At 44.6% G+C, this 22,537-nt stretch overlaps 1 protein-coding gene across 1 annotated transcript in view; it reads right to left on the bottom strand.

The window, feature by feature from the left end:
• The window catches only part of nrg3a (neuregulin 3a), a gene marked incomplete at both ends in the record, with an annotated part of 544,860 nt that overhangs the window by 145,023 nt on the left and 377,300 nt on the right, over nt 1-22,537 (bottom strand). Inside the window, one exon of the mRNA XM_079248564.1 lies at nt 8,209-8,282. Within this exon, the coding sequence (XP_079104690.1) occupies nt 8,209-8,282 (74 nt within the window). The remainder of the gene's footprint in view (nt 1-8,208; nt 8,283-22,537) is intronic.

Below are 22,537 nucleotides of genomic sequence, written 5' to 3' on the forward strand. Positions count from 1 at the left end.
CTTTCTGGACTTTTTCTCTGACGTCTCTTGTGAACCTGCAGAACTTTGTTCCTCCATGATTCATGTTTTGTCTTTTGATCTGCAGGTTGTGTGTTGTGGAAGTTAAACGTTTAGTTTGGTCTCTCTTGTCTCGTTATTCTGCCTGTGGACCCGTGACATTCCTTCGGCCCCCTGGGACCTCGGCACAACAACCTCTCTTGGAAGACGAGTCCACATTAATCCAGTTCTAATCCCCTGATCCCCCTCCTCCCTCCGGAGACTGCAGCACGCCAGAGCAACGCTTTCCTGCCCTGTCTGTGAACTCTGTTGGCTACCACGACTGAAAACTCCGTCCAATTTGGGGACGTTCCCCGTTAGGAGACGAGCTGGACAGAGAACTGTAGGCTGGGGAGATGAGGCTCAGACAAGATGTGAGTTGACGAGAGGATGGCACGGAGACGGTTAGCGGCTGACAGATGGGGGCAGGGGGGCTGCCTGCAGGGATGCTGGAAAGGGGACACGGGGATATCAAGCTCGAGCAGGAAACACAGAGGTAACTCAGGGAAATTGGGGTTTGATTATCTGCAAGCAAAGGATTTAGAGAGAGTGATGCTGTGACAGGATTATTAGAGGGATGAGGAAAGAAGAGGAAGGCCACAACCTGCCTCTTGTTTCACACGTTGCACTTACCGACTTTTTGCAGCAAGACGCCGTCGAGTAAAATGAGGAAAAGAAAGAAAGAAAAAGATGATGTTACTGAAAAAGCAAAACAGAAAGTTGTAGTTTCAGGATGGATGGAGCCACTGAAATGATCAGAAAACTGCGTTTCTGTGACATTTTTTACAAAAACAAAGTGATATTTATATGTTTCAACACACGGCGATTTGCAGATGTTTCCACTGAACAGGCTTTATTAGAATCCACTCTCCTAAAATCTTGTTAGAATAAGGAGATTTCAGGAAAACTGCGGCTCATGCAAAGAAGCCAGGTAGCGTTATTTTGGGGTTTTCTTGCTGCGGAGAATTTGTTCCAGTGTTTTTAAGTTTTTCTCCTTCATTTTCTTTTCTGAAACTCTGAAATCAGCTGTTTGTTCGGCACCGCGCCGTCTTTCCTGGAAATAAGCTGGTCATGACCCCCAGGTCACGTCCAGGACATGGAAATGTGTTTCCACCTTTGTGATATGTTTCCTTATCGAAACATCTGCAGAACCTCCTCATGAGAGCATAAAAACTTTTTACTGATATTTGAGACTTTCTTTTTTAAATGTAGGTTTTTCCATTAGTGTTTTTTTTTCTTTTTTCCAATATTTAGTTTGGTGTGATGGAAACACACATAATGAGCTGAGGATACCTTCTGTAAATTTAGATTTAAAGAAGGTAATAAATAATAAAGAAAAGTCGAGCAAACAGAAAACTACTGAATAATAAACCTTTTTCTACATGTTGTTGGAGAAGCATGACCTGGTGAGGTTTCCCAGTCTGCCTTGAACTGGTGACTGACAAACCAGTTTAAGGTTGTGTAAAATGGTTGTTTTGGCGCCTGGAGTTGGATGGATGATGAGATGCATCAACGGGAAGACGAAGTTCTTCTTTACGCCTGAAATTTGCAGGATGAAAGAACTGGAGCCCCCGACAGCAAGACGCCATGTTGCAGGTTTTTCCTCTCGTTTGGCTCTGCCTGTCTGCCGGCCGAAAGCCTTCCGCTGAACTCTCATCGGACGGGCAACACGATTCGTACTGGACTGTGGAACCGGGTCAAACACGGCCTGTCCGACCGCCGACCTGGCGCCCACGCTGCGGGACAACTCGCTCTTTGTTTTCTCTTGTTCATGTTTGTTTGTAAATATCCATCTCATATTCAGACTTAAATATTTGTTTATTATTGTTGGTATTTTTTCCAGTTTTAAAGTGGAATTATTCTGTGTATTTCAGGCTAATTTATTTTTATTTCTGAGACGAGAAGGGCTGGGATTGATGGAGTTATTGTCACAAATGGCTTTATTTACTTCAGACCGACCCTCTCCGTAGGCTGTCAGATCAGCCTGCGGGCAAAACGAGTGGATTGAGACTCTTCCGCATTAAGCCCCGCCTCCCGCCACTGCACTACATCGGGAGCGCGCACCGCACCTGCTTTCACCGTCATTGTAACATCTCATAAACAGAAGGATTAGGCTCATATGAACTCAATAAAAAAACAAAATACATTGTCAACACATAGCATCCAGCCCTACATGTTGGAACCTGAATCAGAGCCTGAAAACGAAGTGGAAAACAGCAACCCACAGCAACGAATGCAGCAGGATGTCTCTCTTTGGTAAACTCACCAGCCATCGTTGGAAATAACTTTATCCCACGTTTTCCACCCGCCTGATGTATTTGTACATGCCCTTGTTAACCAGTAGAAGGTAACCAATCACCCAACCTTATCCCCCGGGACGTCACAAGGATTTCCACGTAGAAAAAACTCTCTAAAACCACGCGTTTTTCGTCGCCATGGAAACCGAACGGAGAGAGTGCTGGAACTCAAAGTCAAACTCAAACATGCGTTTAGGTGATAAAAAACAGTGTTGTTCACATTTCTGATGAGGATTCAACACTGTAACACTGTAGAAAGCTCAGAAAACTCCAAATACCATCCTAGGAACTCTATTAATAAATGATAATCTTTCACAAAAGATTATGATTAATTATTATTATTATTAAAGAATTTTCTGTTTATTTATGGCAACCTCCGAGGTGAACAGATCTTCTGCCACGAGTCTATAGATGCAGGTGTGTATGTTGTGTTGCATGTTGTTGTTATTGTGTCATTTTGCTCCACGTCCACGCGACGCTGTGGCGGACCTTCAGAGAGCTGAACTCAACAAGCTGAAGCGACGTTGTGATGCAGGAAATCTGCACAACTTCATCTTGCTTGTAATCATTTCTCTCTCATTTATTTGTCCTTATATGTAGAACTGGACAGATCAGGTAGTTTTGACTTCATTCTACTTAGAAATAAATAGTATTTACATTATTTAAGCTATTTAACAAATTTCTTTTTAAATTAATCGTTCATATCAGTTCTGTAAAAACCAGCAATCATCATAAGGCAACTAGAAGGTGCAGAATATGGCGTGATGTGAGCATCTGCTGATGTGGCGGCGGTGATGAGGAAGGCAACGCCTCTCAGACACTCGAGGTCAGAAGGTCGGTGTACAAACAAACAGACACTTGAATGAGCAGCGCTGCTGTTCTAACAAGCACAATTATCCTAATACTGGCTGGGAATTAAAAAGCTCATTACAGAAACGTGATTAATGATGTGGAAAGTAAAGTATATTAACAAACAGCACGCGATAACGCTCTTCATACATTTGCCATGTTTAATTTATGTGTCTCATTTATGGTGCATTCTCCTTTGCAATGAAGTATTAAAGGGGAAAATGAAATTTTAATGTTAGCACAGTGACACCGGACTAATACGAAGCCTACCGAGCAGCGCCGTTAATGCTAAATGGTGCTATTACAGCGTTGGTAGCAGGAAGGTCATGGATAAGCTATGGAACTTCCCCAGCAGCAGAGGCCCAGAGAACAAAGTGGCATATTTCTCCTTTTCACATGAGCCAGGAGGGGCAGGAAAATGAATAGTGCATAAACAGAGCGGCGAGGACAGAGGTGCTCCTCCCTCGCCTCCGGGACGTTGCTGGAAGCGTGTTTGGGAGATAAAGCAACGAGAAACTGCTTCGAGTCGGGCGGCTCTTTGAGAAAGCTTTCAGATAAACGTAAAGGAAATATTTAAAGACAACGCAACACAAGATGACTTTCAGTCAAAGCCATAATTTGAAGTGGTTTAATCTTAACTGCGACTTGACAAAACGCTGTGAAGTTTCAGCTGAATGCAAACACCTTCCACGGCGCTTTTATTTGTCTCCCTGCTGCTTTCTCATCACACCGACACTCATCTCTGCTGCAAGCTGGATCTAATTAGTGTGACTACAATCATCTTGAAGGTGAAATCAAAAAGCTGCAATTGTCTGGCATCAGGTGTGTGTCGAGCACATGCACGACGCCAGGCGCGCGGTGAGTAAGTACGGGACATCGGTTCATAGATGCTCTGCTGGGGAGATGACTAATAGCCAGCTCCTCTGAATAAATATTATTTGCACAGGCTTATATATTATTTGAAGTGGAAAGGTTTTTCTATTTCACACAAACGGAGCACATTTCTATTTTTACCGTCTCGTGTGAAAGCTGTCAAACTGCTGGTTTTGCACGCAGATCCAAGGAGTTGCTTGCTTTAAAAACATGTCAGTAAAAATGGCTGCAGAAATTTTGGCCTCATTTTCTCATATTTGTCCTCACAAGGATCCAAACTACCTGGTCATCTGGTGGCGTGGTCCACCGCAGCTCTTCTTCTGGGATTTATAAAGGTCTTTTAAACGATGTTATTCAGCATCAGCTGCGTTTTTACTCATTTTAAGTCCTTGTCAAAAGAATGTGTGAAACCACTCAGCAGAGACCTACAGGTCACTCAACACAGCTCTCTGCAGAAGCATGTTGTGGTTTAGCAAGCAGCACTGTTAAATGAAAACCATAATCACCAACAGTTGCTACGGAGACGGTCTGATTTGTCTGCTCGCTGTGCAGTGCCAGGTGTTGTTCCAGGTGCTGTTCCAGGTGTTGTTCCATGTACTGTTCCAGGTGTTGTTCCAAGTGTTGTTCCAGGTATTGTTCCAGGTGTTGTTCCAGGTATTGTTCCAGGTGTTGTTCCATGTATTGTTCCAGGTGTTGTTCCATGTATTGTTCCAGGTGTTGTTCCAGGTGTTGTTCCAAGTGTTGTTCCAGGTGTTGTTCCATGTATTGTTCCAGGTGTTGTTCCATGTATTGTTCCAGGTGTTGTTCCAGGTGTTGTTCCAAGTGTTGTTCCAGGTGTTGTTCCATGTATTGTTCCAGGTGTTGTTCCATGTATTGTTCCAGGTGTTGTTCCAGGTGTTGTTCCATGTATTGTTCCAGGTGTTGTTCCAGGTGTTGTTCCATGTATTGTTCCAGGTGTTGTTCCAGGTGTTGTTCCAAGTGTTGTTCCAGGTGTTGTTCCATGTATTGTTCCAGGTGTTGTTCCATGTATTGTTCCAGGTGTTGTTCCATGTATTGTTCCAGGTGTTGTTCCAGGTGTTGTTCCATGTATTGTTCCAGGTGTTGTACCAGGTATTGTTCCAGGTATTGTTCCAGGTGTTGTTCCAGGTGTTGTTCCCGGTGTTGTTCCAGGTGTTGTACCAGGTATTGTTCCAGGTATTGTTCCAGGTGTTGTTCCAGGTGTTGTTCCATGTATTGTTCCAGGTATTGTTCCAGGTGTTGTACCAGGTATTGTTCCAGGTGTTGTTCCACGTATTGTTCCAGGTATTGTTTTAGGTGTTGTTCCAGGTGTTGTTCCAGGTATTGTTCCAGGTGTTGTTCCAGGTGTTGTTCCAGGTGTTGTTCCATGTATTGTTCCAGGTGTTGTTCCAGGTGTTGTTCCAAGTGTTGTTCCAGGTGTTGTTCCATGTATTGTTCCAGGTGTTGTTCCATGTATTGTTCCAGGTGTTGTTCCAGGTGTTGTTCCAAGTGTTGTTCCAGGTGTTGTTCCATGTATTGTTCCAGGTGTTGTTCCAGGTGTTGTTCCAAGTGTTGTTCCAGGTGTTGTTCCATGTATTGTTCCAGGTGTTGTTCCATGTATTGTTCCAGGTGTTGTTCCATGTATTGTTCCAGGTGTTGTTCCAGGTGTTGTTCCATGTATTGTTCCAGGTATTGTTCCAGGTGTTGTACCAGGTATTGTTCCATGTATTGTTCCAGGTGTTGTTCCATGTATTGTTCCCGGTATTGTTCCAGGTGTTGTTCCAGGTGTTGTTCCCGGTGTTGTTCCAGGTATTGTTCCAGGTATTGTTCCAGGTGTTGTTCCGGGTATTGTTCCAGGTGTTGTTCCAGGTATTGTTTTAGGTGTTGTTCCAGGTATTGTTTTAGGTGTTGTTCCAGGTGTTGTTCCAGGTATTGTTCCAGGTGTTGTTCCGGGTATTGTTCCAGGTGTTGTTCCAGGTATTGTTCCAGGTACTGTTCCAGGTGTTGTTCCAGGTGTTTTTCCAGGTGTTGTTCCAGGTATTGTTCCAGGTGTTGTTCCAGGTATTGTTCCAGGTATTGTTCCAGGTGTTGTTCCGGGTATTGTTCCAGGTGTTGTTCCAGGTATTGTTTTAGGTGTTGTTCCAGGTGTTGTTCCAGGTATTGTTCCAGGTATTGTTCCCGGTGTTGTTTTAGGTGTTGTTCCAGGTGTTGTTCCAGGTATTGTTCCAGGTATTGTTCCAGGTATTGTTCCAGGTGTTGTTCCAGGTATTGTTCCAGGTGTTGTCCCAGGTGTTGTTCCAGGTATTGTTCCAGGTGTTGTTCCCGGTATTGTTCCAGGTGTTGTTCCAGGTAATGTTCCAGGTACTGTTCCAGGTGTTGTTCCAGGTGTTGTTCCGGGTATTGTTCCAGGTGTTGTTCCAGGTATTGTTTTAGGTGTTGTTCCAGGTGTTGTTCCAGGTATTGTTCCAGGTATTGTTCCAGGTGTTGTTCCGGGTATTATTCCAGGTGTTGTTCCAGGTGTTGTTCCAGGTATTTTTCCAGGTATTGTTCCAGGTGTTGTTCCGGGTATTATTCCAGGTGTTGTTCCAGGTGTTGTTCCAGGTATTGTTCCAGGTATTGTTCCAGGTGTTGTTCCGGGTATTGTTCCAGGTGTTGTTCCAGGTATTGTTTTAGGTGTTGTCCCAGGTGTTGTTCCAGGTATTGTTCCAGGTGTTGTTCCCGGTATTGTTCCAGGTGTTGTTCCAGGTATTGTTCCAGGTATTGTTCCAGCTGTTGTTCCGGGTATTGTTCCAGGTATTGTTCCAGGTGTTGTTCCAGGTGTTGTTCCAGGTATTGTTCCAGGTATTGTTCCCGGTATTGTTCCCGGTATTGTTCCAGGTGTTGTACGCTACACTCGGTCCCACCAAAGCCTTGTGTAATGACAACGTTTCTATTCTACATTTCTTTTTTTCTTTGTGGAATAACAGATTTCTGTCTCTTACTGTGTGGAATAACAGCTAAATGTTTTCCTCAGAGCTTTTCTTTGTAGAATTGTGAATAAAATGAAATAAAGTGGAGGTCCGCTGTGATGGACCCGTCCAGGTGACCCTACCTCCCACCTGATCATTGTTGGAATAGACTCCAGATCCAGGACCAACAACCTGTCTACTGAAAATCAAGTCCTGAAGAAACAGAAACAAGTCCAGCAAAGCCCTGAACCAGGACCCGAGAGATGCTTCTGGAGCTTTGGTGGATCCGGCGACAGTTGGAAGTGGTCTCCATGGAAACCTGGCTGTTCGGAAGTCGTTCTTACGGAAACGAGGAGAAAAGGCTGAGGTGTCACATGACACAAGGACAGGTGTGCTGGAGGGACGGATCCTCTCCAGAGTCCAGATCCCGACATTCCTGAAGCAGCGTGGGATCATCTGGCCTGGAAAAGTCTGGATGTTGGGAATTTCAGTTGTTATAATATTTTCAGTTCATATTATGATAATCTTTTATTAATCTTACATTGATGTTCTTCATTAATCCTCATGTACAAGTTAAAAGTTTTTCTCTGTGTGCTGTTTGGATAAGCAGGACATTCCAGTGACCTGCAAGGTCAGAGTGGTCTGACCAAGTTTCATAAACATTCGGTTCCTATCAGAATGGTATCTTTAAGAAGAGCACACATACGCATTGGACTTTTATACCAAGCAAACACACACACACACACTGAATTGTAACAACTTGTATAAATGTCACGTGGTATCTTTCAATAAATGGCATGGGGGTTTATTGAAGCTCAGGCTTCTGAGATGAGCCTCCTTGCAAGTTGAACAAGATCGTCTCGTCTGGCTTCCTGCTAATTTAATGATAATTATGTTAAGATGTTAAGGGTTAACACTGGAAGAAGCCTGATGACTCGTCTTCTAGACTAATTACAAGAAATCTTTCCTAAGTTGGGTCATATGTTCATGTGTGGAAACTGTTTTCGCCTCGTTTCATTTCCAGTTCTGCATCTTTCAGTAAATCCTTCCATAAATTCACATCTCCTGCCAATCACAGGGAAACTGGGATGTTTTGGACTTTTGCATATTAAACACGATGAACTTTCCTTGTCCTTTTCACATTAAACGACTGCTTTAGTCAAAGCCGAGGTGCTGATGTCATGCAGGAAAAAGGTTTGCTCTCTTACTGGGGTCTGACAGGATGGAGTCCGTCTTTGGCAGGAACTGGTCACAGCGGATCCCTTGGTAGCCCTCTCGACACCTGGAGGACGAAAGGTGAGAAAAAACATTTGAGTTGAGCAGATTGAAAGTGACGTACTGCGAACGCTGCACATGTTTTCGTTCCTCTTCCCGTCGCTGGAGAAACCGGTTCCTAACAAAACTCTCAGAACGTTACGAACTTCAGAACGGAGCTCCAGGAGTTCAGTAAGTCAACATGAATAAATGAGCAGGAAGGTGATATTTCGGGCATTTCTTCTTCTGTCTGAGGTAGAAAACCTCTTCCTCTCTTCATTCATACATCACCTGCGACCTCTCTGCTCTCAGAGTTTTAAAATTTTAACTCTCAGATAAAAATGTAGACAAAAAGAGTCAGAAGAGCTGCGTTTAGTTCTACTCGGCCTCCTCAGTGACCTGACATGTTCCCAGAAATGTGTTTTTTTTAGCCCTTCGCGGTTTGCCAGATGAACTAAAGACACATTGCAAGTTCCTGATGGTCCTCAGGCTGTAAAAAGCTGAAGCTGAGTGGCACATCAGTGATCAGGCAATGATCATCAAGCAGCTAATGAATTCTGAAATGTTCTCAGTCTGCCCTTCAAAGGATGTTCCAGAAAAAAGACGATTTGTTTTTAATTAATGTCAGCTCAATAAATATCTCCTTATCAGCACGTGGAAGGCGAAGTGCATCGCAGCAGACATGCTTGCAGAGTAACGCCTGATTGGCGTTTGTTTGGTGGCAGTCTTTGCCTCTGGCCGTTCGTACCTTCCCTGCCGATCTGCTTGTCTCTGCTCCTCTGGAGGAAACCAAAGTCTGAAGTAAGTAAATCAGTCAAACTTCAGCCAGAGTGGCAGAAACCGTTTTAAATGGGATTCTACGATGACGATAAAGTCACTCTGTTTTAATTAGCTTTCATTTCTGCTTCTAACCAAACTCCGTCCCTAAGCTGGCGGATTTGTTCCGCGGACCTTATGGAATCAATCGATATGTGGTGCGATGAGCTTACATGGAGGCTGAAACACATATTCTAATAATCCTGTCTGCTGGAGGCTGACAACATGTACGTCCATCTTGACCAAACTCAGGAGCTGCATATGAAAATAAAAACACGACATAATAATAAAAAATGTTTTGCAGAATGATCAGACAACCCTTCTGTTTTCTATCTACAGTGAATGATTTCCAATCCAATCAGCAGCAGGTGGGGCGGGGCGGGCGGGGCGGGTGGGGGGGGTGGGGGGGGCAGAAAATGCATGCACAAAGATCAGCTGTACTTTTGGAAGCGAAAGGGGAAATATGTTGAGGCTTAAGCTGATAAGAACAGCTGTGATGGTGAAGCTGAGTCTCAACAAAGATAAGAATTATGCTGCTTCTCAAATCTCTCAATATTCAGCAAATCTAAAGTCTGTCATGTCTGAAATGTTTTTGAACACGTGTTGCGGCAACGTGTTCGTCTGGCCTGAATATAAACAGAATGCAGCAGCTCTCAGAAGACGCTTCATTCCTTCCAATGTGTTAGTTTTAGGATTTCATGCAGTACAAACAGAAAAAACAACATTAGGAAATAAAATATGGAAGATTTACAACCATCAGGGGGTTTATTAAGCAGTGAGAGAGTCAGGATGGAGTATAAAAGGAGCATCAACAAGAAGTTCTGTGTCCTTCTGATGTGTCCTCACTGGTGACCATGTGTCAAACTAGCAATAATCATAAATATTGGACAGGAATTCAGTAAAACCATTTCTACTCATCGCAGTCCGGCACTGCGCCTGGAAACGCCACCCTGACATGGATTATTCCGGGAGGAAACTCTTCCTGGACGGACAGAAATGGATCACTGGTCATGTGGTCGGACAACCAACAGGAAAACATAAATGTGATTTTATTTGACTTCTGAGTTTCACAGCCAAGAAGCTAACAAGCAGCTGGGAGGCCAGCAGAGCCCCCCAGTCCCGAGCTTTACTGGCACCGCTGGTAAATGTGAGAAAACGCAGAGCGGGGGCTAACGTTAGCATCCCGCAGGCAGCAGCCAACACGGAGGCAACGCCGTCGATTTTTCATGTGAGAACGTCTGCTAACGTAAAGCTGCTTCTTCTTCTCTCATTTAGCACGTCGCTTCACCTTCATCCAGCCGGGTTTAAACAGCCTGCTAGGTTCTACATGACGGCCCCAGCTGCAGCTCATTCCCCACATCTCCTCCCAGCAGTTCATCTCACAATAAAATGTTCATCTGACGCAGAGCTCTGGATATTTCTCTGCGACTGAACTTTTCTGCTGCCCGGAGCAGAGAGACACTCCGAAGCGTGCCGATCATCCAGGTCTCCGTTGTCTGCATGGAAATCTGACCTCTGAGCTCTTTGGTTTGTGAAGGACGCGGCACCGCTGTCTTCTTCACTTCAACGTTTTGCTCCTCATGGTTTTGGGAAAACACACAGAGCAAAACGTTGAGGGGAGAGTTTAGGGGACCCTTCGGCCGAGCGGGACGTGTTTCAGATTCAGAGGATGAAGGAAAGATACGGAGAGTGGAAGCACCAGAAGAAAGGAAGGAGGACGTTGCTTTCAGGTGGATCTTCTCATGGCACCAGTTCGACCTGAGAGGATTCAGCCGCCCAACCCGATGCTTTCGTTCTGGACTAAAGTCTGAGGAGTCAGCAGGTCACTTCCAACGCAGATGGAGGCTTTATGAGCTAAACGTGCGCTCTCTTTGTGACCTGCGCTGCCCATGAGGCCGTCTAAAAAGAGACAGACCTAAAGGGTGTGTCCCTCATTAAAGGGAACTGGAAGTCACAGAGATCACGCAGCAGTTTTTCACAAGAAACAACAGAAATAACAGAATTATCCTGCAAAGACATAAACATCACCAAAGCAAGCGAAACTTTTATTTCCCTGCGTCTACAGCTGCAGTAGCTCCAATACTCCTGGAAGAGATCAAAACACATCCCTGCTGCCTCGCAAAGTTCACAGCAGTGAATCTGATAATAGGAGAGACTGTTGGGGGGGTGGGGGGGGTGGAGGAGTTGCATCCCTGCTAATTAGCACCACAGACGTTAATTAACAGGAAATAGAAATAGAAAGCAGTGGAAGCGCAGGTTAAACGTGGGCAATGTGGAGCAGGAGGACAAATATAAACATGATACTGCAGGATGACAAGTTCTGCAGACGGAGGTGAAATAACACATGCGTGTGTGTGAACTAAGACAGACGTGTGGCAGGATGTGCACGCCGAACGTGCACCTTAAATGTAATAAGCCTAGAAATGTTCCTTTTTTGTTTTTTACAGAGTTAAATATGAGAATTCATTCCTGCAGTTCTGCTGTTGAACTGTGACTTCTGCATGCTGCTGCTTCACAGCTTTATGTGCACGTCATGTGCACGTTTTCTCCTCCAAGTGATGAAAACCTGAAGTGCTGGATGATGACAGTGCCGTAACCGACCACAGACCTGCAGGAAGGTCCTGGACAGCAGCCAAGTAATGATTCGAGTTTAAATGAGTCACTCAGCGAAGTGAATCGAGTTTTTTAATCATCTGAGTCAGTTAAACAGAGTTTACATAAATATCTAAATACACACACACAGCTGTGAGCTTTGACTGTTTTAGGACTTCAGCTGCACAATAGAGATATTTTATCCCTTCAGTTCAATCTGTGGTTAGTAAGCTAGCAGGAGCAGAGTCCGGTGAGTTAATGAGTGAGTAGTGATGAGGAATCGTGATTCATGATCAGAGGAGTAGAAGTAGGAGTGGAAAGTAGAAGTACTGGCTATCAGCTGTTCCAACCATCACTGAACCAGGTGGATGGAATCAGCTCCACTGCAGGTAGACGAGCCTGTTGGTGAAACACCTGTTCTAAAAACATGGCAGGACTTCTGCTTTACTTCTACTTTCTACACTTCTGTTCATGATTCAGTAAAGTGATTCTCGAGTTTGGAACGATTAGTTCATGACTTGCACACCCCTACGGCGGAGCGTGAAGCATCTTTCCAACCCAGAGAGGCTGGAAAATGACAAACAAAGATGGAGTTTTTAAATCTTCTCTGTAAATCGGACGGTTCTCGTTCTCCTCCTGCGGCGGTGCCTAACAGCCACAGAAACAAAAGATGTGAAACAAATAAAACAATAAGACAACTGGCAGGGCCAAGCATCAGAGGAAAACTGCAGTCAGTGCCTGTCCATGGCAGGGTGGCCATTTAGAGCAGTTTAATAGAGTACTACGCTGCAGTGGGGAGAGGCTCTATTAAAAAGAATAGAAATGCCATAGTGCAGCGGTCAAACTGTGACAGGTTGGTGCGGTTTTCTTCACACTGTGAGCCATTTTCCCTGCAGGAAGTTTCATTTGGAGCAACTTTCACTGAACTGAGCAACAAACAGCAGAAACTAGATGAAGAGAAGTTTTTTCTCCTGCTTGGCTGCAGCTTCACCTTCGGCTTGGTAGAAACCTTCCTGCCAGCAGGAGCCAAGCGGTCCACCAGTCAGACTCGTGTTTAGCCAGGAGAAAAGAAGACAACAGATTCTAGTCTGCAAACAGGAGTCACAGAAATCCTTTAGGAAGATTTAGAAGCAGCCGCTGAAATAATATCATTTCATGTATCTAATGCAATTCAATATGTCTGCTGGGCTTTAATAGCAACTTTCTGCTTGGTTTGTTTAATCAGACCTGCAGACGGCCAAATGCAACTGATAGTCCACACTTCAGAGGAAGCCTGAGATGATTACTTTTCTACTTTAATGACATTATGTATCGCTCACCCGTATGTGTTTCCATTTATTCTCTCCTTTCTTGGCAACACAAGAAGAAAAAGATTGAAATGAAAATCTGGCTTTGCAGGGTGTCAAGGGAAGTCTTTCTGCTCATTTTCCAGACGAGGTGATTGAAATGCATCTGGGCCACCACGTCTCAGCCTGGCAGTTTATGGGAAGCAGGCGGGGTGTGAAACTGTGCGCATCGTACGTGTTGCACATGTATATGTATGCACATATGTGTGTGTATGTTTGCATTTCACTTATTTCACAAAGGCAGTGGTTAACATGCATATTCATGTGTGTGGAGGATGAGTGTTTTACTGGGTCTCCTGCAAACGTTCAGCATTTCCACGCTGAAAGGCAAAAGCTGCTTTCAGAAACAAAAACACTGATGGATTCACAGCAACAGTTAAAAAAGGAGGTAAATCTGCTTCCATGTTTTATAGAAGTTCCTTCAGTGTGTTGGTTCAGGTGTGCAGGAGGAGGGCTGCCTCTACAGGTGCAGGATGGTGGCTCTTTCCAGGCCCAGATGAAGGCACCGCTGGTCCAACTCGTTTTGTCATTTGGTCAGATCACCTGGAAGTCAGGGATCCTCAGTCCTGGTCCTGGACCCCCGGTGTCCTGCAGAGTTTCAAGCCTCCTTGCGGCAACACATCTAATTAAAATCAATGTGTATTTTTGTCTGAGTCTGAGTCAGGTGTGTTGCAGCAGGGACACTTGGAAAACCTGCAGGACACCGGTCCTCCAGGACCAGGACTGAGGATCCCTGCTGTCCGTCCGTCCACCTCTTCAGCTCTGCTGCATTCTATTGTCTTCATGTCTTTTGGTTTCCTGCAGCTGAACTAGGGCTGCTCGATTAGGACAAAAACGATCCTTTTTAACATAATAATAATCAGGATTATTTAGACTGAAATTAAGATCTTGATAATTTAACACAATTATCCAGTATTTATAAACAACGCTGCGCGTCGTGGTGTTCTAGACTCCGTGTCGTGCATTATAACCGTCTAATGGACGGTTCCGAGTTGTTTAATTCGCTTTTACCGCTTATATAGGAACTATTTTACGTTGGCCTGGATGTACGTTTTATACCAAACAACGGCTGTCAGGCTGCAGCACGTTTCTCTCATTCACCTGTTAAAAGACGGCTGATCTGAACCAGCTGGTTAACGCGTTGCTATGGTAACGCCCCGTAACGGAGGGATATTACAGCGTTTAACTGGCCGAACTATGTATAGGAAAATAATGCAGCCAGTTGTCCCTGACAATGGTATAAACTATGTTTAGGTGAACTTCCACAACCTACTGCAGTTATTCTACATGGACCTGCAGCCGGAGCCGACTGAGACTGGCCGCCTGGGAGTGCTTTAGGACGGGAGAGGCTCCCGCTGCTCCTTCCTTACAGTAACTGCAGAACAATATGTGCCTTCAAGTCAGTCGCCAAAACACCAGAAAAGTCTCTAATAACTCCAGTAAAAGCTGCTAGATTTGTCGCTTTTAACAAAAAAGTCTCCAGATTTAGCGAGAAAGTCTCCAAGTTGGCAACAGTGTCTGAATGAAAGCAAAGCGGCTGTGGGAGGAGTTTACAGCACAGCGCTGCAACGCCAGAGACGCTCGATTAGCAGCTGAAGACAGCAGGAGAGGAAACTGCAGAGAGGAAAATAATCACACCCTTTTAGTTTTATCATGGTTGGAAACCCAGATCGTACTGAGATTACAATCTGATTAATCACCCAGACCTACACTGAAACTGTTTTCATTCTTTAGTTCAGGGACCAGGCATTGGTGATGTGCATGTGCTGGATGTGTCCCTGCAGCACAGATCTTCAACATATGTGTGCAGGACTCATGTGAATCAGGTGTTGCAGTGAGGAAACATCCAGAACCTGCAGGACACAGCTGGTGATCCCTGCTGTAGTTCTTCACCAGCTGGCCGTATGCGGCCTGAACTTTGGTCTTTAAAATACCGGAAAGACGTCCATTCTGACATCCCGTCTTCTTTCTCAGCACCTTCACAGCTGCCAGGTAACCACTGCAAACTGGAGGAGTATCTGCATCAATGCAGCAACACCTACAATCCACTAACATCTAGAGGAGCATGAAGTAGCGGAACTCCTTCAGATCTCTGAAACAGATCAACAAAGTTGACTGCTCTAAGGTTCAAACCAGGTCAAAGGTAGGTGGGTTTACCCTAAAGCTACACAAAGCTAAGAACCATGTTGTTACTGCAGTATAATAACTATCCGCTAAATAATCTGGTCATTTTCTTCTGTATAATCAGCTGAGAAGTGCTGCAGCGAATGAAAAACAGATTAGAGGGCATTTGAAGGACATGGAACACCTGCAATCGGATCATGAATGCTGCATGCACAGATCTCTGCTGTTTAAATAGCTCTTCCCAGAGGCATAAACACGTTTATGAAAAATACATTTTACACCTTTTTATGCCTTCATTAGATGGTTGGAAGTGGAGAGATGACGCGGAACAAAGAGAGATGATTGGATGATGGTTTATAAGGGGGTCTTCCTGTTGGACGTGTTGGGGGTTAAATGGCAGCTCATCGCCAAACCTTCACAACGACGCCAGAGTGGCGTCTTGCTTCTGGACTGTACCAGCGGCGGCGTTAGAAAACCCCTCATCGGGGAAAACTCCTCTTATTTAAGTTGCAGTTGCAGCAAATCCTTCTTTCTTACTTCACCATAGCTTGCAAAGTAAAAAGGGACTTTTAGATTGCTAAGTTAAACTAAAACACTACCAGCGATAAAAGATCACTTATGAGGTCACCACAAACCCCCAAATTTAATTCAGGATTAACAGTTTATTAAGGACTCCCCTTTAGATGATTAGAATCACAATTACTGCAAAAGTTGCTCCTGTGTTGAGGTGCAAATCTTCTTCCGGTTTAATTCCCCCCCCAGCCTCTGCAGGACGATCAGTCTGAGATGAGCTTCAGATGTTCCAGGTGAACAACGTCTTCTTCTTGCAGGAAGAACTGGACGTCGGAGCCCTGAACTTCTCTGAGCGTCAGCAGCCGGTACTGACCTAAATCTCAAAAAGTCTGAACATCGCATGAATCTTGACGGATATAAAAGTAGGAAATAACTCCACAGAAAGGATCCATTTATGATACTCGTCCTAAAACCATGAACCTTTAGGATGATTTCTGGTTTTTATCGCCAGGGTTTGGATTTTTCTGTCATTCTTCTGTTGATCTTTTATTTTGGTACAAATATTAACAAAATGAAGATGCTCCAACGTGAACTTCATCTCACAAGTCTTCAACGACTGAAAGTCACTCTTTCAGCTCAGTTCTGGGACGACTCTGTTCACCAGCCTCCTGTTCCTGAAATCCATGTCACTCTGTGAAACTTAACGTTATCGGAACGATACAGTCTGATGGTCTGAAGCTTCCACCAAACACGGAGTTAAAACTTTCATCAGTGATACTTTTACCATCTCGATGCACGAGGCTGGAACGTTGAACATGGATTTTTACTGAAATACGGCGTAGCAATTCAAGTCAATTCAACTTTATTTATATAGCGTCAAATCACGGCAAAGCCATCTCAAGACGCTTTACAGACAGAGAGGAAAACATAATGAAAGCCAATTCATAACAGCCTATATAAGGAAACCAACAGATCAAGTTGAGCAATTAGTTTTCCTTTTTTCAAACAGCTTATTCAAGATTCAGTGAAGTTTAAGGTTTTTGCGGATTGTTCAGTTTTATATGACTATAAAATCTAACAAGCTGCTTTTACAAACTAAAACTAAAAAACAGTCAGTGTGGTTTTCGTCCTGGTCGCGGAACAGTGGACCAGCTCTATACCCTCTTTGGGGTCCTGGAGGGGGCATGGGAGTTTGCCCAACCAGTCTACATGTGCTTTGTGGACCTGGAGAAGGCATTCGACCGTGTCCCCCAGGGGCTCCTGTGGGGGGTACTCCGGGAGTATGGGGTACCAGACCCCCTTGTACGAGCTGTCCGGTCCCTGTACGACAGGTGTCAGAGCTTGGTCCGCATTGCCGGTAGTAAGTCGGATCCGTTTCCGGTGAGGGTTGGACTCCGCCAAGGCTGCCCTTTATCACCGATTCTGTTCATAACTTATATGGACAGAATTTCTAGGAGCAGCCGAGGTGTTGAGGGGATCCGACTTGGTGGCCTCAGGATTGGGTCCCTGCTTTTTGCGGATGACGTGGTCCTGTTGGCTTCGTCTGGTCGTGATCTCCAGCTCTCGCTTGAGCGATTCGCGGCCGAGTGTGAAGCGGCTGGGATGATAATCAGCATCTCCAAATCTGAGACCATGGTCCTCAGCCGGAATAGGGTGGATTGTCCTCTCCGGGTCGGGAGTCAGGTCCTGCCTCAAGTGGAGGAGTTTAAATATCTCGGGGTCTTGTTCACGAGTGAGGGAAGGATGCGAGATCGACAGACGGATCGGTGCGGCGTCTGCAGTAATGCGGACTCTGCGCCGGTCTGTCGTGGTGAAGAAGGAGCTGAGCCAGAAGGCGAAGCTCTCGATTTACCAGCCGATCTACGTTCCTACCCTCACCTATGGTCATGAGCTGTGGGTCGTGACCAAAAGAAGGAGATCTCGTATACAGGCGGCTGACATGAGTTTCCTCCGCAGGGTGGCCGGGTGACGTTACATCTGTGTTACATTTTACACTGAAGCCACATATATTACGGATCCCGTTGAGCGAAAGCATCCGCTCCCACCGGAGGTGACACAGGGTCGAGGTGAGGGACTGAATGCCTTCCTGAGCTCCAGCAGAGGTGGAGCTTTTTCTTTTATTCCTGAAGCAACGTTTCTTTTCACAACATTTTCCTCAGCAGCCATGTCCAAGCGCTCTGATTGGCTACGCCCAGGAACAATTTATAACGTACTCGAGGCGCACTGCAGCTTTTCCTCCACTTCAGAAGTAGTCCAAGTAGATTTTCTACTGTAGAGACGTCTCACATGTCTGATGAGCACATTCCTCATGTATCTCATGCGGCCATCTTGATAGGTGCTAGAAATGCCATTAACGGTGTGATAACACTTAAATACAAACCTTTATCTCTTTCAGGCTTTCCTTCTTTATGAATATTAACACTTGATCGCTTCGACCGCTTATCTCCCTGCATCGCGACTGCCTTTGATGAGATATCAGATGGTTTGCTCGCTCTGGGAAAAACCTCTGTGCAGAGTCTGCATGTTGGAGGAGGTGCTGAAACTTGGATCAGTCAGGCTGCCGTAGTTGTTATCTCTGCCTGTAAAAAGCAACAGGGTTTTATCTACGGCCCTTCATTAAGCTGCACGCTGCATGCATGCTAATGACATCTGGAATGAAGGATCCTGAATGTTAGACGTGGAGCTGCCAGTCTCGTGCGCGGCGCTCTGAGCTGTATCCATGCAGCAGCTTGGGGATGCAGTGAAAGGCTGATTACAAGCTGTAGAGGTGAAGCAAACCTCACCAACGCTCCTGCAGCTGAAAGTGGACACTTTCATGTGCTTGGATGGAAGAAACATGGACAAGAGAAGCGGAGGGTGTCTGTTTTTGTGCCTGCAAGAGATAAAGCACACCAGGATCACCACAACGGCTGACAAACTTTTCTGAGACAAAGACATGAGCAAGCTGACGACATAAAACCCCCACAAAGCCGATATGTTTACTCTGACTTTATGTAAGCCATAATTTCTTTGACTTTTCCTCTCGATTTGAGATAATGAGTGTTTTTAACGTCAGACTGATTTATTTTCTGCCTGAGCTGCTGTGGTGCCCCATGGCAGGATGACACAAAGAAACTATAAACTCGGTTAAATGAGGAACCACAGGGTGGCACTTTTTATCACAAACTCATTTCAGAAAACACACCCAAACACCCGAATGCCAGAGCGGATTAATGCAGGAGGGCGTGGAGGGACAATGTCTCCTCAAAGTTTGACCTTTGGACAAAAATTAAGCAGCAGAAAACTCTGTCAGGGTAATCAAACGATTAAACTCGTCCCATTTGCCTTCTGCGCCGGATGATGTAGCGTCTCCCCTCAGAAATACTTTCTGACTGTCAAAGTGGATCCATGGATCGCGTCCATGCTCCTGATCCTGTTAGCGGGCACCAGAAGAAGGCATTTGGCAAGGATAAGTCTCCACAAAGGAGTTCTAACCTTCTGGAAAGGGGCGTCCGCTCCATCTCCCCGATGGCGATGAAGGGTTTGAAACTGTTCTGCGTGGAAAACGGATTCTCACCGCTGGAGCAGCGAGCAGCGCTGCAGCAGATACTTCAGCGGTTGAGGAGGAATGTGAGGAGAGATGAGGAGCTGCACCGGGACCATGCAAGGTCAGGCCTCAGCAGCCTGCAGCTTTTAGATGTCTCCCTGATCCAACACACCTGACTCAAATGAATGAGTCCCTGCGGAGAACTTCGTGTCCTTTTAATCTGAATCAGGTCTGCTGGAGCAGGGAAACATCTCAAACCTGGACTGGTTTTCCCCAGAGCTGAACCTTACAACAGGGGTGTCCCGCTCCAGTCCTGCAGGTTTTCCATGTATGCCCGCCCCAACAGACCTGACTCAAAATGATCCATGGATCCACTTCATGTGGTTGGGTTGAAACAGAACCCTGCAGGCCCTCAGGGGTCGATTTGGACCCTCCTGTCTGCCATACGACACCATGACGGTGTGAATCTCTGACGTTACAGAGGCGGGAAGAGTAATCTAATCAACCTCAGCTGCAGTGGTCTGGTTTCTGGGCTCCTGGTTTCTGGGATCCTGGTTTCTGGGCTCCTGGTTTCTGGGATCCTGGTTTCTGGGATCCTGGTTTCTGGGCTCCTGGTTTCTGGGCTCCTGGTTTCTGGGCTCCTGGTTTCTGGGCTCCTGGTTTCTGGGATCCATTGTGCGTCTTATGAATATGAGCCTTGTGATTGGCCCACATGAGAACCAGGGAGCGTCTCAGGGAGCTGATGCAGATGACAGTAGGGTTTCTACTGGCCTTAGAGTCTTCACAGATTCTGCAGATCTGCAATCATCTCTTCCACATCACCTGCCTCAGGTAAAACACATCGCTGGTCAGACAGAAAAACTGGGAACTCTTCTGGTTTTAGCTCGACATAAAACATCACTTTGGAACTTTCACAGGAAAATAGACATTTTATTTCCATGTAAATGCAAAGATATCACATCTGTTTGTCATACTTTGATTTACTAGAAATACAATAATAAAAGAGACTTTAGATATTTCTCTGTAACCATCTTCCTTTTAGTGACTGAGAGCAAAAACGAGCCACAGGATCATTATTTATGACCTGAAGCACAAAAGCAACTGAATTCAAACCTTTATGAGCAGGAAGAAGCAGGGTACATGGATCACTTATGCAAAGCAATTATTTTTACTGACCATACAGGAACTCAGACAATTCACAGCGAATGCTGCAGGACTGATGAAATAATAATAATTGTTCAGCTAGCAAACAATTATCCGACAGAGAAGTATAGGCGAACCTCAACAGCCTGAAAAACAACTAAAATGTTCCGTTGCAGGTTTCAAAAAGCCAATAAAAAGGAAAATTAAAGTGAAATTATGACATCTGCTAAAAATAGCTGCATTAAAAGCTGATTTTTTTTTTAGAACTTTTTGTGACAGAAAAGCGGAAACTTGATGCAAAATTATTCATAAAATGTAATGCTCATCTTTTCATAACTTCATCCACATGATGGACCAAAACGCTGCTCCTGTTACCTGCAGATGAAAGAATCCAGGTTTAATCAAAACATGACCTGAAGCCAAGAGAAATTATTCACGGCATTGCCAGTCAGGATTATTACTTTATGATTATGATCATAGACTTTGACATAAACAATCCTCTGCTTGATAAATAGACCAGAAATCATGGTAAAAACAATTATTGTGCCTGAAATAAGTCCATCTAGTTTCTAAGCTGTCAGAAGGTGATTAACTTCTATATGGAAATTCAAGAATATGAGACATCTCGGTGACTAATGAAACCTTTCTGTCCTTTTGCCTGACAGAAAACACAAGCTGCACATCTACAAAAAGCTGAGATAGACGGGAGCAAAGCAGGCGTGGCGATCTGAAGACAGGTCACGGAAATGTTAAACAGTCCTGGAACGTCACTGGATGAGGACAAGAAGAAACTTCAGGGAGGAAAATGTGATTTGCATTTAATGAAAGCTAAAGCGACGACCTTTTTGCTCCATGTTCTGACCCTCTGACTGAACTCTCCAACAAAACAGGATTGCTCTGTGATAAAAGATTCCAGCAGGTGAGTCTGGATGAGGAGCCTCATCTGACATCCAGCTGCATGACTGCTTTGTGCAGAGATATGAGCTGAAATGATATGCTTCCAGTGTTTGCCTTTGTTATATCTGGTTTATTTAAAGTAAATGTACATTATTTAATAATAATTTGTCATTCAGTTCGTACATAGCTGAGTTCTAAATCACCAAGATCAGTAAAGTATTCATAGTTTTGGACAAACAACATGCAGGATCAGAAGGAAGTTGAGCTTCCTTACGGGACTACGGCATTAGAAAATTAGAAACTGTACACAACCCAAAAACTGGCAGAAAATTCACAGTTTCTCAAGAAAACAACAAAAAAGAGCGATGAACTGTTTAATATTGATGTTCCACAAAGAAAGACTGGAAATGATTTCCATATGTCTCCATCTATGCTGGAATATCATAAGAGATGAAAGGAATATGGAAGAATTTCAGTGAGGAAAGCCCAATCTGAACATCTGTCCAAACCAAACTCATCTACAGCTGATGTGCCTGCAGACAGATGGAGAGAAGTCATTCCATCATTTGGTTTGAAAAAAAGATTATTTATCAGTATTAAGCAAAAAAAAAAAAAAAAAAAAAGAAACAGGCTCTATGATGATATGCATCAGCCCCCCCCCCAGCAAAGATTACGTGCTCTTATGTGAAGGTTGCATAATGCTGTTCTGAATTCCCTCTAGGGGGCAGCGTTGTTCCAGTTTCAAACAGGCATTTTCAAGGACAGCTAAAAAGGTATTGGGTCCTTATTCGACCATCATTCCACAAACAACAGACAGTTGAGATGTGACCCAGTTCATGGTCTGCCACTCCAAAGTGAGCTTACCGTTGCATATACCGAGTAGACGAGAATTACCCATAGTGCTCCAGTCCTCCGTTGCCTAGCAACTACATATGCCACATTCATTAGTGATCATTAGTGATCGCATTTTTTCATAAAAACATAAAAATATTTTTTAAAATGACAGAAATGGTGTCAGTACTTAGAATTTTATTTATTTTCATTTCCCTTTGTGTGTGAATGAGAAACATGAGGAGGAGGCGGTTTAGACGAGCTCTCCTCTGACTGACAGCTCATCCTGTCAAGCTGACGTTAACTTCAGTGGAAAATAATCCTGGTCAGATGAATGGAATTACATTCAATTATAGTTATTGGACAAAATGTCTTCCCAGTTTGTCTGCTGGGACAAATATGTTTGCTCTGCATCCTTACATACGTAAACGAGGACGTTTCAAACTTTTTCCTACATCTCCGCCCTCCACACGTCTTTCACGTTACCATGGTTGT

Source organism: Telmatherina bonti, assembly GCF_933228915.1.
Source record: "Telmatherina bonti genome assembly, chromosome: 11".
Taxonomy (NCBI): domain Eukaryota; kingdom Metazoa; phylum Chordata; class Actinopteri; order Atheriniformes; family Telmatherinidae; genus Telmatherina; species Telmatherina bonti.